This window comes from Chrysochloris asiatica, unplaced genomic scaffold (genome assembly GCF_000296735.1).
Source record: "Chrysochloris asiatica unplaced genomic scaffold, ChrAsi1.0 scaffold00038, whole genome shotgun sequence".
NCBI classification, from domain to species: domain Eukaryota; kingdom Metazoa; phylum Chordata; class Mammalia; order Afrosoricida; family Chrysochloridae; genus Chrysochloris; species Chrysochloris asiatica.
The window spans coordinates 12,479,800-12,494,382 of NW_006408556.1; the positions used below are offsets into that span (position 1 = coordinate 12,479,800).

Consider the following 14,583-nt stretch of genomic DNA (forward strand, 5'->3'; position numbering starts at 1 on the left):
GGTTATTAAGTCAAAGGCCCCTCTGGTTTAGTGTGTTTGCTCCCCGATCCAACAAGGGAAGTAAGTTTCCTTAGGAGGAGTTGCACTGTGAGAGGAATGGGGGGTGTGAGGGTAAGAGAGGCCCAGCACTTGACAAAGGGACCCCCCAGATCTGGCTTTCTTGGGATCAGAAAGGAGCCAACTCACTCTACCACACCTTCCTTCCCTGCTGATAATGAAATTCAGAGCCCTCTTCCCCACCTTGTTGATGCCAGAATTTGTCCTTACTGTTAGGACTGTGGGGAAAGAGCACAGGGTGGAGGATTTAGTGTGAATGATGAAAGTTGGGAGGGCTGTGTGCCAGGGCCACTCCATCAGCCTTATTGTTGTAAAGTGCCATAGAGTCGGTTCTGACCCATAGCGACCCTGTACAGGGTTTCCGAGGAGCAGTTGGTGAGCTTGAACCACCAACCTTGCAGTTCAGGCTTTACAGTCTGGCGCATTAACCTGCAGCGCCACACCAGGACTCCTCAGCCTAGAGGCCCCCAAAACTGTATAAGACGGATTGGGGCTCATTCACGGATTGGGTAAGCTAGTTTTTCTCCTAGTTGTTAAGTGCCATTCAATCAGTTCTGACTCATCGTGAACAAAAGTTTCATCTTTCTCCCATGGAGTGGCGTGGTTTGCAGTCCAGTGTTTATTCTACAGAGTCACTGTTTTTCTCCTAAGGGGCTCCTTAATCCTGAAGAGTCCCAGTGACAGTCTTTGGAAGGGAATCACATACCACCTACCACCACTACTAAGCTCATACTGTAGCCCCTTTGGAATAGCTAGTGAGGATAGAAAGCTCATCATGGCTTTGAAACCAACCCGCCCCCCCAAAAAAAAATCCTTTCTAACCCATGATCCCCACTCATAGTGACCCTGGAGGACAAAATAAAACTACCCCATAGGATTTCTAAGGCTCTGGTAGCGTAGTGGTTACGAATCGGGCTGCGAACCGCAAGATCAGCAGTTCAAAACTACCAGCTCCTCCGCGGGAGAAAGATGAGGCGTTCTGCTCCTGTAAAGATTAACAGCCTCGGAAACCCTGTGCAGGGTCGCTATGAGTCAGAACCGACTCCACAGCACATAACAACAACAACAACAATGCTTACAAATCCAATGACCACATCTTCCCACAGTGGTTTCCAACTACCAAACCCTCAGTTAGCAAGGGGGCACTTAACCACTGCATCACCAAGGCCCCTTTCTCTGAACCTAGACCTTGGAGTAGACCCGCTTCTGAAGAACGCCACAGAACCCATGCTCCGGACATACCATCTGGTAACCAGGGAGACCCACAGGGAACAGCTGACCTTTTACCCCAGTGCTACCATTACCCCATGCTGTTTCAGCTCCTTCCCCTATATCTGCCCTTTCAGACTCCCATCCATAAAGCTGGAGTTGCTGGATGCCCAGGCTGACTGCCCGGCTGCATCCACGGCTACACCTTCACTGGAAACAGAGGCTTGTCTGTTGTAGCCCTGCTGGCTGGAGTTTAAAGTCAGAGAAAGAAAAGGAGTGTTTAAAAGAAGGCATTTCCCTTTATTGTTGAGTTCATCGATAATTATTCCACTTTCTCCCCTCCTGGGGCATTGTAGGCTAAGCATTGGGCTACTAACCACAAGGTCTGTGGATCAAACCCACCAGCTACTCCTTGGAAACCCTATATAGGGTCACTATGAGTCAGAAAGGACTCAGCGGCACTTGACAACAACACCCCCCCTACCACCACCACCAGATGTTTTTTCAGAAAGTAGGCATTTACAAGGTACTTGGCTGGGAAGGATTCCTGAATCCTGGTGTCTGTGCACCCGGGATACGATTCTTCTACCCACATGGGCCTGTCTGTGCGTTCTTGGTTTTCATTTTAATGGTTCTAATTTGAGAATGCGCAATGTCATTTTTACGAGGTTGGTGTAAAAAAAATTTACAGCCTTTTCCAAAAAGCTTTTTTTCTTTCCAAGGGAAAAAAGGTGTAGAATCACTTCGGAGTTTTATGGTCTCTCCTTCCCCACCCTCTTGTAATTTTATTTTTATGTCTCTATGCTGGAGGACAAAACCTTCTGGTGGAGAACCTGGATCTCCCCAAGTCAGTTCTCTCAGTGGTTGGGGCCACCCACCTCAGTTGGGGGGCACGGGGAAGGGGGCATCCTCCCAGTGCCCCTTCCCTCCACTCTCTGGTCCTCTGGTCCCAGGAGTTGGAAGGAAGGGTAGATGAAGAGATGTGGCCTATTTAGTCACCAAGTGTTTTATTAGGTACCTGGTATGGTACTGTAGGATCAGCCCTGGACTGTGAACAAGTTCAGCAGTTCAAACCCACCAGTTGCTCCTCGGAGACCCTACATAGGGTCACTGTAAGTAGGAACTGACTCCACAGCATTTCACAACAACAACAACAACAACTGCTGATTCGCTGTTGGGTGTTTAATGGTTTTTTCATTTGTTGATAGTGAGGCTTTCTTCCAAGGTACCACTGGGTAAACTCAAATCTCCAACCTTAGGTGAGCAGCTAAGCACATTAATTATTTGCACCACCCAGGAACTCTTGGATAATATCACTTCCTGGTTAAAACTTTCCAGCAAAATTTCCTCAAGTGTAGAATGAAAAAAAAAAAAAAAAACACCCCTGTGTGAAGTGGCTCCTGCTTACCTCCGGGAAATCAACTCATGCCATTTTATTCAGCCACACTGGTACAACGAAAAAGTTCATAATGCATCACACTTATTCCCTACTCAGGGCCCTTTCATCAACTGTTTTCCTTCACTTTGGATAGTCTCCCTAGGAAAAATGGGTTCTTTCTTATCTTAAATGTCCCCCCACAATCTAAGTAGCTAAGCGTCATTCTCTGCATGCTACTTACCACTGTCTCATAGTTTAGTGTTTAGTGTCTGTCTCGGACCCCATTAAAGCAAACACATTGTATCCCCAGGGCTTCGATTTTGTGGGTGCCTTTATACACAAAACCCACTGCTATGGAGTTGATTCCGATTACTGGTAATCCTGTGTAGGAGTTCCTAGGCTGTAGATCTTTATACCAGCAAAAAACCTTTCTCCCACAAAGGGGTTGGTGGGTTTGAACTGCCGAATCTTTAGGTTAGCAGTCCAGAACTTATCCTGTAGCAAAACCAGGACTCATAGATGCCTTATAGGGCTTAATGAATACTTGTTGAATCACTGATAAATAAATTATGGCACTAGTGGGGTGAAAGGAATGGGGGTGAAATGAGCCAGCACTCTCAAATACTCTCCTAGTACCTTTCCCTAAACCTAGACTGCCCCCGGTTAGAATTAATTATCAAGATAATTCAGATAAGATTGAATCTCAGTTTTGCCAAAATTAGTCAAATGCTTGTAAACAAAATGAGTTTGGATTTTATTTTGGCTACTCCTTACAACAATTCAAATGAGACCAGAATTTAAAAAAAAAGAATTGATTGTTTGAGGTGAAAGTTTACACAGTAAATTAGTTTCCCAGTCAACGATTTATACAGATTGTCCCGTGACATTAATTGCTGTCCCTTCAGTGTGTTGTTGGCACACTCCTATTTCTGCCCTGCCTGCCAGGGTTCCATCCACTCAGTTTCCCTTCCTTTCCTTGCCTTCTCATCTTTGCTTTTGGACAAATGTTGCCCATTTGGTCTCATAAGCTGATTATTCTAAGTAGCACATTTCTCATGGGAGCTATTGTTTACTTTATAGACCACCATATTATTTGGCTGAAAAGTGACTGACCTTTGGAGTAGCTTTAGTTAACAAGGTAAGAGTGAGTGTCCAGGCTTCCTCTAGTCTCTAACAATCACTGAGTTCGGTCTTCATGAATTTGAGTTTTGGTTTACATTTTTCTCTCATTCTATTGTGTCCCATGATATCAGAATTTTTTAGTGAGGCCTCCACTCTGCCTGCCCAGCCTTTGACCCTTCTTCTGAGGAATATGATGCTCAGAAAAGCGGAGTGCAGAGACCAGTTAAGGGCAATCTAGATTCAGAATCTGCTTCTGCCACTGAGTGACTTTGGGCAAGTTACCACCCCTGTCTGGACCTCCATTTCCTCATTTACAAAGTGAACCAATAGATTATGCTCAAACTTGTACACACACACACACACACACACACACACAGGTGAAGTCCCTGGGCAGTGCAAATGGTTAACCCACCTGGCTGCTAATTCAAAGGTTGGAGGCTTTAAGTCCACCCAGAGGCACCTCAGAAGAAAGGCCTGGTGATCTACTTCCAAAAAATTAGCCACTGAAAACCCTGTCAGGCACAGCTCTAATCTGACACACATGGGCTGGGACCAACTAGATGGCAGATAGTTTATATTCATTTTTCCTGAATACGACAAGGCTTCAGAAAGTTCATGGAAAAATCCATTACTTTTGATTTCATTTTCCCTGAAGTTTTTTAAGCCTCCTCATACATGTGTGTGGAGCTGTGAGTTAATGCACTGGACTGCAAAGTCGACTTGAACTCCAAGGTCACGGTTCAAGCTCACCAGGCACTCCTGGGAAACCCTATACAGAGTCAAATGCTGTCGAGTCTGTTCTGACTTACAGTAACCCTATATAGGGTTTCTGAGGAACGGCTGGTGGGTTTGAACCTCTGACCTTGCAGCTCAAACTGATCTTGCAATACAGCACAATATATTTATATATAGTTGTTAATTACCATGGAGTTGGTTCCAATACATAGCAACCCTGTATAGTATTTCTGAGGAGCAGCTAGTGGGTTTGAACCACTGACATTGCAGTTAGTCCAGTGCTTATCCTACAGCGCCACACTAGGACTTCTTATTTTTTGACCCACTAAATTGCTATCATGACCCACCATTGTTGTTAAGTGCCGTCGAGTCAGTTCCGACCCATAGTGACCTGAGTTTCCGAGGAGCTGCTGGTGAGCTTGAACCACCGACCTTGCAGTTCAAACGGCTTAGGTCATGATTATTTGAAAATCACCCAACTCTGAGGAACTCTGGTGGCGCAGTGGATTAAGACAACTAACCCCAGTGCCGGAAATTCAAGCCCACCTGCCACTCTGCAGGAGAAAAGAGGGGGCTTTCTACTCAGCTAAAGGTTTACAGCCTCACAAACCCTAAGGATCAATTCTGCTGTTCCTATAGGGTCACTGTGAGTCAGCAGTGGGTTTTTATAGACTCGAATGCTTCCTGCTCACCAGACCTGTGGTTCGTGATTCTTCTCGATTCTCAAAGTTCAGCCTTTCCAGCTTGTCTCCCTAAACCATGTTCCTCTCCCAAAACACACAATACTGGGACCCCAACATAGACCTGTACCCTCCAGCCTAGAGAAAGAGATAGTGCCCCTGCACCTGACTTCCTTAGAGAGGATGCCCATCCCCTCAAATTCTCAGAGTCAGAGATTGGGATGTAGTCCCATCTTGGAGAGACCCCACTGGTTTATCTTTGCAGCTCCCTGTTACTTTTAAAGTTCCAGCTTCCCTTCCCCTCCCTCATTGCCGTCAGTTATAAACCATTTGTTCCTAATTGTGGAGATCCTGATAATGACTTCTGAATGGGCATTGGGGGAAGGGGAGTTCAGCTTCATTAGTGGGACTGGGTTTTCAGGCTTGAAGAAGAACTCCGGGGGAGGAGGGGGTAGACACGAAGGGAGAGAGGGTGATTAACAAGGCATTCTGGGTGGGACCAGGCAAATGACCAGGAGCCTGGGAAGGTGAAAGATTAATTATAATTTTGTTGTTAAGTGCTGTGGATTAGGTTCTGACTCATCAGGACCCTGTATAGTGTTTCCAAAGAGCAGCTTGTGGGTTTGAACTGTCAACCTTGTGATTAGCAATCCAATGTTTATCCTACAGCACCACACCAGGACTCCTTAATTACAGTGTTGTTGTTAGGTGCCATCGTGTCGGTACCAACTCATAGTGACCCTATGTACAACAGGACAAAACACTGCCGGGTCCTCACAATTGTCATCCTTGAGCCCACTTTGCCAATCCATCTCGATGGGGGTCTTCTTCTTTTTCTCTGACCCTCCACCTTACCAAATATATCCTTCTTCAGTGACTGGTCCCTCCTGACAATAGGTCCGAAGTATGAGAGACAAAGTTTGGCCATCCTGGTCTCCAAGAAGCACTCTGGCTGCACTTCTTCCAACACAGATCTGTTGATTCTTTTGGCAGCCCATGGCACTTTCAATAACTCAAAAGCATCAATTGTTCTACAGTCTTCCTTATTCACTGTCAAGCTTTCACATACATATGAGGTTATTGAAAATATTCCATGACTTGGATCAGGCGCACCTTAGTCCTCAAGCTGATATCTTTGTTCTTCAACACTTTAAAAAGGTCTTGTGCAGCAGATTTGCCTAATGCAATATGTCGTCTAATTTCTTGACTGCTGTTTCCATGAGTGTTGATAGTTGATCCAAGAAGAATGAAGTCCTTGACAACTACAATCTTTTCTCCACTGATAAGAATGTTGTTCATTGGTCCAGTGGCAAATGCTCATCCAGGACACTACTGTAGATGCAAGCTTTGTGCTAAGTACTGCTGGTCCATTGTCCTATATATGAGGAGTTTCAAAAAGTTCATGGAAAAATTACGGTCTTTCAGTTCCAGTTTCCCACAAACTTTTTGAAGCCCCCTGGTGCTTCTCACAACAATCCTCACAAGTATTTCTGTTTTGCAGAGGAGGAAACTGAGGCTCAGCAAGGTAAAGAGGCTTTCTCAAGGTCACTCAGCATATGATGGAACCAGGATTGGCATATATATATATTTCTTCTCAGTGTCCATGAAAGGACCAGAACTGCCTTCTTTAGAGGAAAAATAGACCTTTTCCCCCGAACCACAGAGACGGGACATTTGTTCTCAATCAAGTTGCCTAATCAGTTCTGAATCATGGCAACCTCAAACTCCACTCCTTAGAGAAACAGATCATTTCTTCCACAGCACCTCTAGGTGGGTTCGACCACTAAACTTTAGGTTTGGTAGTTGAGTGCTTAGCCATTTGTGCTACCCAGGTACTCCTCCAGAGGAAGAAGGAGGAGGAAAATAAATTTCAAGGATCCACATGGTTCACAGTTTTCCTGAGCCCCCTCTTCTTCTCCATCCTGGGTTTTCCGTCATGGCTTCTCCCTGATGTGGGCTATGTCTGGGTGACTTTGGCCACTAGAGAAGGGACACCCAGGTCCGCCTGATGCCAGAAACCACCTTTCTCCTGGGGATTTCTGTCTCAGTGTTCTTCCCACCTCAATCAGCATCACTTCTCCTTCACACCTTGAGAGCTTGAAAGGAGAGGTGCATACAGGATTAGGGGGAGACAGGAACATGCATGAAACCATTGGGCCTCCCAGTGGAGTGCCAGGGTGCTGAGCAGCCAGAGGTGTCTGGATCCCACCATTTCCTAGTGAGGGACCTCAGCTTCCTTGTCTGTAGAATGAGATGATGGCCCCGTTCTACCTCTCTCAGTGTTGTGAAACGCCACTTTACATGCTTGTAGAAGCGCTGGGAGAACTGTGAGGCACCATACAGATGTTAGCTCTGAAACTCTGAGCCAGCCTGGGCCTGCCTCCACTTCTGCTTCAACAGGTACAGGAAGATTACAGGGGGCTGGAGCACGAGTGTCCCTTCCAGGGAGGTTGCAGTCTGGTTGACATCAGAGGAGGAGGATCTGTCAGGGCCCCAAACCGAAAAACAAAACATTACCATCAAGTTCATTTCAATTTGGGCTGGCCCCACATGTGTCAGACTGCTCCATGGGATGTTGAATGGCTGTTCAATCTTACTGCCAGATCTTTCTGGCATGACTGGGTAGATTCAAGCCAACAATTCTTTGATTAATAGCCATGAGTGAACTGTTTGTGCCACCTAGGGAACCTCTGTCAGGACCCAAAAACACAAAAAACTAGACCTACCACCATAAAGTTGATTCCTAACGCAAAACAACCCTGTGTAGGGTTTCGAGACTGTAAATCTATATGGGAGCAGACAGCCACATCTGGTGGGTTTAACTGCCAACCTTGTGGTTAGCAGTCCAGTGCTTAACCCACAGTACCATGGGGGCTCCTCTCTATCAGGGCTGTCATTTCCCACCCTCTCTTAGAGGTGGGTGGTCCTGTGATTTATCAGTGCCCCCACCCCCGGTGCCAGCAGGGAGTGGAGATACTCAGAGTGATGGATGTGACTTGGCTAGTGCTTTGGAAATTCTTAGACCTAGGTGATCACTGAGGGGATCATGGAGGGGGTCATCCGGAGCCTGAGTGACCAGGAGGCTCCCAGAGTCCCCTTCCAACTGGTGGGGAGGGTGGGGAGGAGTTAAATGGCAGCTCTCTGAACACTCAGTGACATATGCATGACATTTGGGGAGGGGAGCTTGGAGCTCAGGCCCAGAATCTGACCCCCAACCCCAGCACTGGGCACCTACAGGGTGACCTTTAGGTGGTACCAAGTTGGGCCTAGATTGGGCCATAAGCAATTTATATGAAATTGTGTTGTTTCCCATCAACTCCCCACGTCTTCCAAGCACAGGACTTGTACCTGGTGGGTGGTATGAATGTGAGTAAGTATGTGGAAAGAATCAGTGAGTGAAGTACATGGAGGCTTTCAGACCCTGATGACCTGGGGGGCCATGCAGACTCTTCCAGCCTCTCTTTCTGCTACTCCCAGCAGAACTCAAGTTTCCTGCCCCAGGTGACTCGCTGGGCCTTTCCACACCTCTTGTGCAGGACCCTGTGCCTGGAAGACTCTTCACCCTCCTTGGTCAGTTGGAGAACTCACCCTTCTGAACTCCCATCAGAGCCGCCACCTCCCCTGAGAAGCTCTCCCAGATTTCTCCAGACAGAGGGGACCTTTCTGGGCTGTGGGGGCACCCGGTATCCACTTCTATTTGAAGCTGACCACCTCCTTGTCAGTATGTGGCTGTCATCACAACACCCAAGTCGTGAGCTCCTGGGAACAGAGATACTTGCTCTGTGCCTGGATCCCCAGTCCCTGTGAATGAAAGGATGGATGGATGAGTGAGCAAGTGAAGAAGGAAGGAGACACGAGGAGCTGCAGGATGGGGGAATGAAGGGCATGTCAGAGGAGAGGACAGCCTTGACCAGGACTAAAGGGGCAGAGTAGGAGGGAGGTCTGGTGAGGAGCTGCAGAGGGGGTGGGGGAGTGGAGGGCATGTCATAGGGAGGGCTCACAGGACCCCACCATCACTGAGTCAGTTCTGATTCATAGGGACCAGATGAAGGGTTTCTGAGACAGTCAATCTGTACATTGTCCCGAGGAGTGACTGGTGGGTTTCAGCTACTGACCTTGCAGTTAGCAGTCCAGTGCTTAAACTTCAGCACCATCAGGCCACCTTTTTCCTATAAATCTTGTAATTCCATGATCCAGGGGACCACAGAGTGGACAGTCCATGGGGAGTGAATTCAACTCCCCTCACCACCCCCTAAGAGACTGAGGGAACTCCCCTGAAAACTTCTCCCCTGCTGCTTCTGTCTCCCAGGGATCTGGGGTGCCGTCTCATGGACTCCTCCAGGTCCTCCTCTTTCCCCCACCTTGCCCCCTGGCCTCTGGGCCCTGTGCCCCCTCCCTTACCTCCTCCACCTTTGGAGGACAGAGATCATTTGCCCAACTCATGTCATTCATTAGACCTGGAGGCTGTTACTGAGGTAGACAGAAGCAGCAGCCCTGTTCCTCATTGCCACTTGCACAGTGGTCTCCTTTTCTCATCCTTGGAGTCTTTTGATTCATAAAGATCAGCATTCTCCTTTCTGAAGTGAATCTTGGAAAGAAACATCCCCCTCCCTCTGGAAACCCAAGGCACTTCCCAGCTATGAGAGCCTGGGGGGCTGGTGAGGAACATGCTTCTCTGGACTCTCGGTTTCCTAGCGGGATGAATTCCCATAGATGCACCAGTGTGTATTTAGATACTGTCCTAAATTAAACTCACCTCGGCCTCGGAGGGGGAGGGGGCTGGGGGCGCAGCTGTTCAAGAAGGTGTTGGAGGGACTGTGAAGATGGAGCTGTATATATGCTTGGTATGCAGTGGGTGCTCATATGTCTTTCCTGAGCTGGTGGGGGGGAGAGTATGTACACGTGCATCCATATTCCACCTTAAAAGATTTTGCCTTGAAGGTTTTTAGTGTGTGTGTGTGTGTGTGTGTGTGTGTGTGTGCACACGCGCGCACGCATGCTCGGCAACTCATAGCAACCCTTATAGGGTTTCCATGGAGTAGCTGGTGAGTTTGAACTACCAACCGTCTGGTTAGTAGTCCAGTGCTTATGCTACAGCAGTGGGGTGGGGGAGTAGAATTCTATGGGAGATATGGCGAGAGAGCCCCTAGTGGACACATTTCATTTAATAAGTGTGCCTGGCACAGGCTGTGTTGGGGGGAGGCTGGAGGAGGTGAAGTAGCCAACTGTGGAGAGATTCATGACAAGGGAGAGAAGTGAACAGGTCCCAAATACAGCTAGGTGCCAAGCACTGGTCCTGTAATTCCCCTAGTTACTCGGAATTGAGGTTGCCCAGTTTTGGCAGATCAGAAACCAGAAACACAGAGAGATGGAATAACTTGCCCCAAGGCAACACAGCTGGTAGGTAGCATAGTTAGGATCCAAACCCAGGTCTGCCTGATGCTGGAGCCCTAGGTCAGATGCCTCAGGCTCTCAAGGAGGTGCTGGAGGAATCTGGGGTAGGCAGGTGGTTCCAGGACAGGCCCCCACGACTCCTGCCTCTAACTCGGAGTATGGGGATGGAGGGCTCAACCTTCTGGACCACCCCAGGCCCACAGCCACCTCAATTTTCACATGAACCCACTAATTGACTAGAACTGTTTCTCCTGCAAACTACATACACTTTCCACCCCTGGAGCCCTTCTGGCCCAGAGTCCAAGCTCAAACCACCACACTCCATGGAAGTCTGCTGCAAGTTGAAAGGCACTCTTCAAGATTTGGCCTAAATCCCTCAGTGCCACAGGGCCCTGCAGACCCACCCAGATCCTCCAAACTGAGAAAGTCACACACTTTTCAGACCCTGTGACCCTACCCCCAACACCCTTAGTCCCCAGACTGCCTGCCTACCAGATGGCCTTGAAGTCATGGGCTCAAATTCTAGCTCTGACAGTTTTAGCTGGTGATCTTGGATCATAGCTCCTTGAGCCTCCATTTTCTCATCTGCAGCAAGGGGCTGGTAATTCCTACCTCACAGCCTTGTGGGAGGACGGAAAGAGATCTTGTCTACACAGTGCCTGACACGTAGTAGCTACTCAGTAAATAGCCCCTACTTTAATCAACAAGGAGCTCTGGTAGCGTAGTGGTTATGAATCAGGCTGCGAACCTTAAGGTCAGCATTTCAAAACTACCAGCTGTTGATTTTATGTAGATCCTCACTAGTGGCAACTCCGTATGTGTACACAGTAGAACTGCTCTGTAGGTTTCATTTGACTGTAAGCTTTCTAGAAGCAGGCCTTTCTTCAATAGCATCATTTGGTGGGTCCGAGTCACAAATCTTTAGATTGTTTTTGTTGTTAAGTGTCTTCAAGTCAGTTCCAACCTATAGTGACCCTGTATAGGATTTCTCAGGAGTGGCTAGTAAGCTTGAACTGCTGACTTTGCAGTGCAAGCCAAACTTGTAGGCCAGTGCAATTAACCGGCAGTACCACACCAGCATTTGTTGTTGTTTAGTACTGTCAAGTCGGTTCCGACCCATAGCGACCCTGTATAGAGTTTCTGAGGAGCAGTTGGTAAGCTTGAATGGCCAATTTGTGGTTCAGATGAATTTGCACCACACCAGGACTAGGTGTGTGCACATGGGTTGCAGTACCCAGGGACCTTCAAACCCTGACAGCTCTTCTTAATGACCCCTACCTGCCTCTTTCCTTACCCACAAGCCCATATGGACCCTGCTCACCCCCAAGACCTTCCACCTTTCCCTGACCACCTCTCCTTACTCCCCAACCCTACACCTCCATGAATCTCAGACTGGGTGCCCTGCCCCCAGCTCAGCGTCCTCACTGACTCAGCCCCTACCTTGCAGGCTCTCCAGGTGGCCAGGCAGTTCCTTCTGCAGCAGGCCTCAGGCCTAAGCTCCCCCGGGAACAATGACAGCAAGCAGTCAGCTTCTGCCGTTCAGGTGAGGAGGGCACCCCATGGGCTGGGGCTGGGCTGGGGCCAGGTCTGGAGGGTGGGCTTGGCACAGAGAGAGGGGAGGGCCAGTGGGAGAGCTGTTCTAGCCAGCCTCCAATGCCAAAACCGTGGGCCAACTTCCAGAAGGAACTACAGTCACTGCAGGGGTGGGCTGAAGAAACGTCCACTTTCTCGCTTCTACCTGATCCCAGGCTCCCTCTAGTTCACTTTTCCCCCACCAGCCACTTTGTCTCTGTCTTCAGCCCTGCCTATCTCTCTCAACCTCTTTCCTTCTGCTAGCCTCTCCCTTCTGGGTCTCAATCACTTCTTGTCTATCAGTTTCTCTGTCCCTGTGAGTTACTCACTCTGTCTGTCCCTCTCTCTCCCCCAGTCTCCAGCTCACCCCTCCCAGGCTGATCAGTTGCTGTTGTCCCCTTGCCTCCGCCTTCCCTTATCTCTGCCCCAGTCTCGCTGTGCTTCCTGTCTCTCCATGTCTCGTCTCTCTGTCTCTTTTGTTTTCTTTTGCACAATCTGCCCTTTTTCCCCCTCTCCCTTCCTCCCAGCTTGCTGGCCCATCTGGCTGATTGGGGGAGGGGAGATCTGTAGGGGACGCGTGGGGAGGGAGTCGGGCCTTCTGTTTACCTTTTGTGTCACAAAGAACTTGGGAGAATTGCAGTCTGAGTCCAGGATGGGTCACTACTGGGGCAGCCTGCTCCCCTCCCCCTGAGCCCAACAGCCCTGCTTCCTTGTCTTTCTCTAGACCTGAGTGGGGGGTGGGCACCCCTCAGCTCAGGGGAGGCTTGGAACTGGGTAGAGGATTAAGCGGGGCTTTGAAAGAAACTTTACCTAAGAAAGGAAGGGTGAGCCTGCCCCTGAGTTGGAGATGCTCTACAAGTCTGGGGCTTGGTGGGGACTGGGGTAGGGTGCTGAAGGAAGTGAGGAGAAGGGCAGCAAGGGGTTTCCAAGTGCTCTGAGAAGGGCCCAGGCCTGGGCTTTGTCCTAGGGCGCTGCCAGTATATCTGGGGTCTTTGTCAAAGAACTTTGAAAGCGCTTTGAAAAAGTTCAAGGGGCTAGGCAGATATGAGGTGTTAGTAGTAGGACAAGTTTAAAAATCTGGAACCTAACGACCCAGCCCTTAAGAGGGAGGAGTTAGGCAAAGAGGGGGTGGGGCAGGGGAGAACAAAACCTGGGAAGTCAGTAACTGAAGGCGAAGGAGAAACTTCTCCCACCCTAAAGATGTAGAGTTTTGGGGTGCTGCTGTGGCACTGTAGGATCAGCACTGGACTGTTAACCACAAGGTTGGCAGTTCAAACCCACCAGCTGCTTCTCAGAAAACCTGTACAGGGTTGCTATGAGTCTGAACAACAACAGCAATGATATAGAAGATTCTTACTCCCCAGTGGGGTCAGGACTGGTCTCTTTGAATTGGGGACCTCACACACAATTCCTGAACCTGAAATGCTCCTGTCTTGAGTCCCTCTGCCCAGGCCCAGGTTAGCAATCCCTTTGAAGAACAGAGAAGGGGATGTTCCCTCAAATCAGAGCAATTGGAGTGACCAGGGTCCGACATTGGACCAGGGATAATGAGCCCACCACTGTCATTGAGTTAATTGTGACTCATAGGGTACAGTTGCTCCTTAGAGTTTCTGAGACTATAAACCTTTATGGGAGCAGATAGTCTCATCTTTCTCCTTCAGAGCAACTGGTGGGTTTCAACCACCGACCTTGCAGTTAGCAGCTCAACGCTTAACCCACAGCACCACCAGGGCTCCTCAGTAGAAGGGACAGGAGCTCTGAAATAAAGAGAAGTCAGTCTCTGGAATCTTCCTTAGGAGACCCCCTGAAAAGGAGGGAGATCACTGAACAGTTTAAGCAAGGTTTTGGGGTCAGAGGAACAGATAAAATGCCTCCTAACTTCCCAGTAACTGATTGACCAATTTGTTCAACAAATAAACTTACTGAACACATCCTGTAAGAACAGCTAGCATCTACAAAGTGCTTACCATCCGCAGAAACCGTATGCTTTACATTATTAAGTGCTGTGTAGTCAGTTCTGACTCATATCGACCCTGTATAGGGTTTCTGAGGAGCAGCTGGTGAGCTTGAACCACCAACCTTGTGGTTCAAACCGACCTTGCTGTTCAACATATTAACCCGCAGTGCCACCTTCTCATTTTATCCTCACAGTCCTATGGGGGTGGGGGGGGGGTGGTCTTAGGTGACATGGAGCTGGCTCCCGCTCATAGCCACCTTAGGTATAGCAGAGTGAAACCTTGCCTAGGCTTGCGTCATACTCACAGTTGTTGTTGGAGCCATTGCTGCAGCCACGGGTCAGTCCATCTCATTGAGGGTCATCCTCTTTCTCATTGGCCCTCTATTATCAAATATTATCATTATCAAATATGATGTCCTTCTCTAGGCACTGCTCCCTCCTGATAACATGTTCACAGTAAGTCACCTGACGTCTCACCA

At 48.7% G+C, this 14,583-nt stretch overlaps 1 protein-coding gene across 2 annotated transcripts in view; it reads left to right on the plus strand.

The window, feature by feature from the left end:
• Positions 1-14,583, plus strand: part of FOXP4 (forkhead box P4) — a 38,842-nt gene that overhangs the window by 5,621 nt on the left and 18,638 nt on the right. For both annotated transcript variants that reach the window (XM_006860443.1, XM_006860444.1), the window contains exon 2: positions 12,023-12,118. In XM_006860443.1, the coding sequence (XP_006860505.1) occupies positions 12,023-12,118 (96 nt within the window). The remainder of the gene's footprint in view (positions 1-12,022; positions 12,119-14,583) is intronic.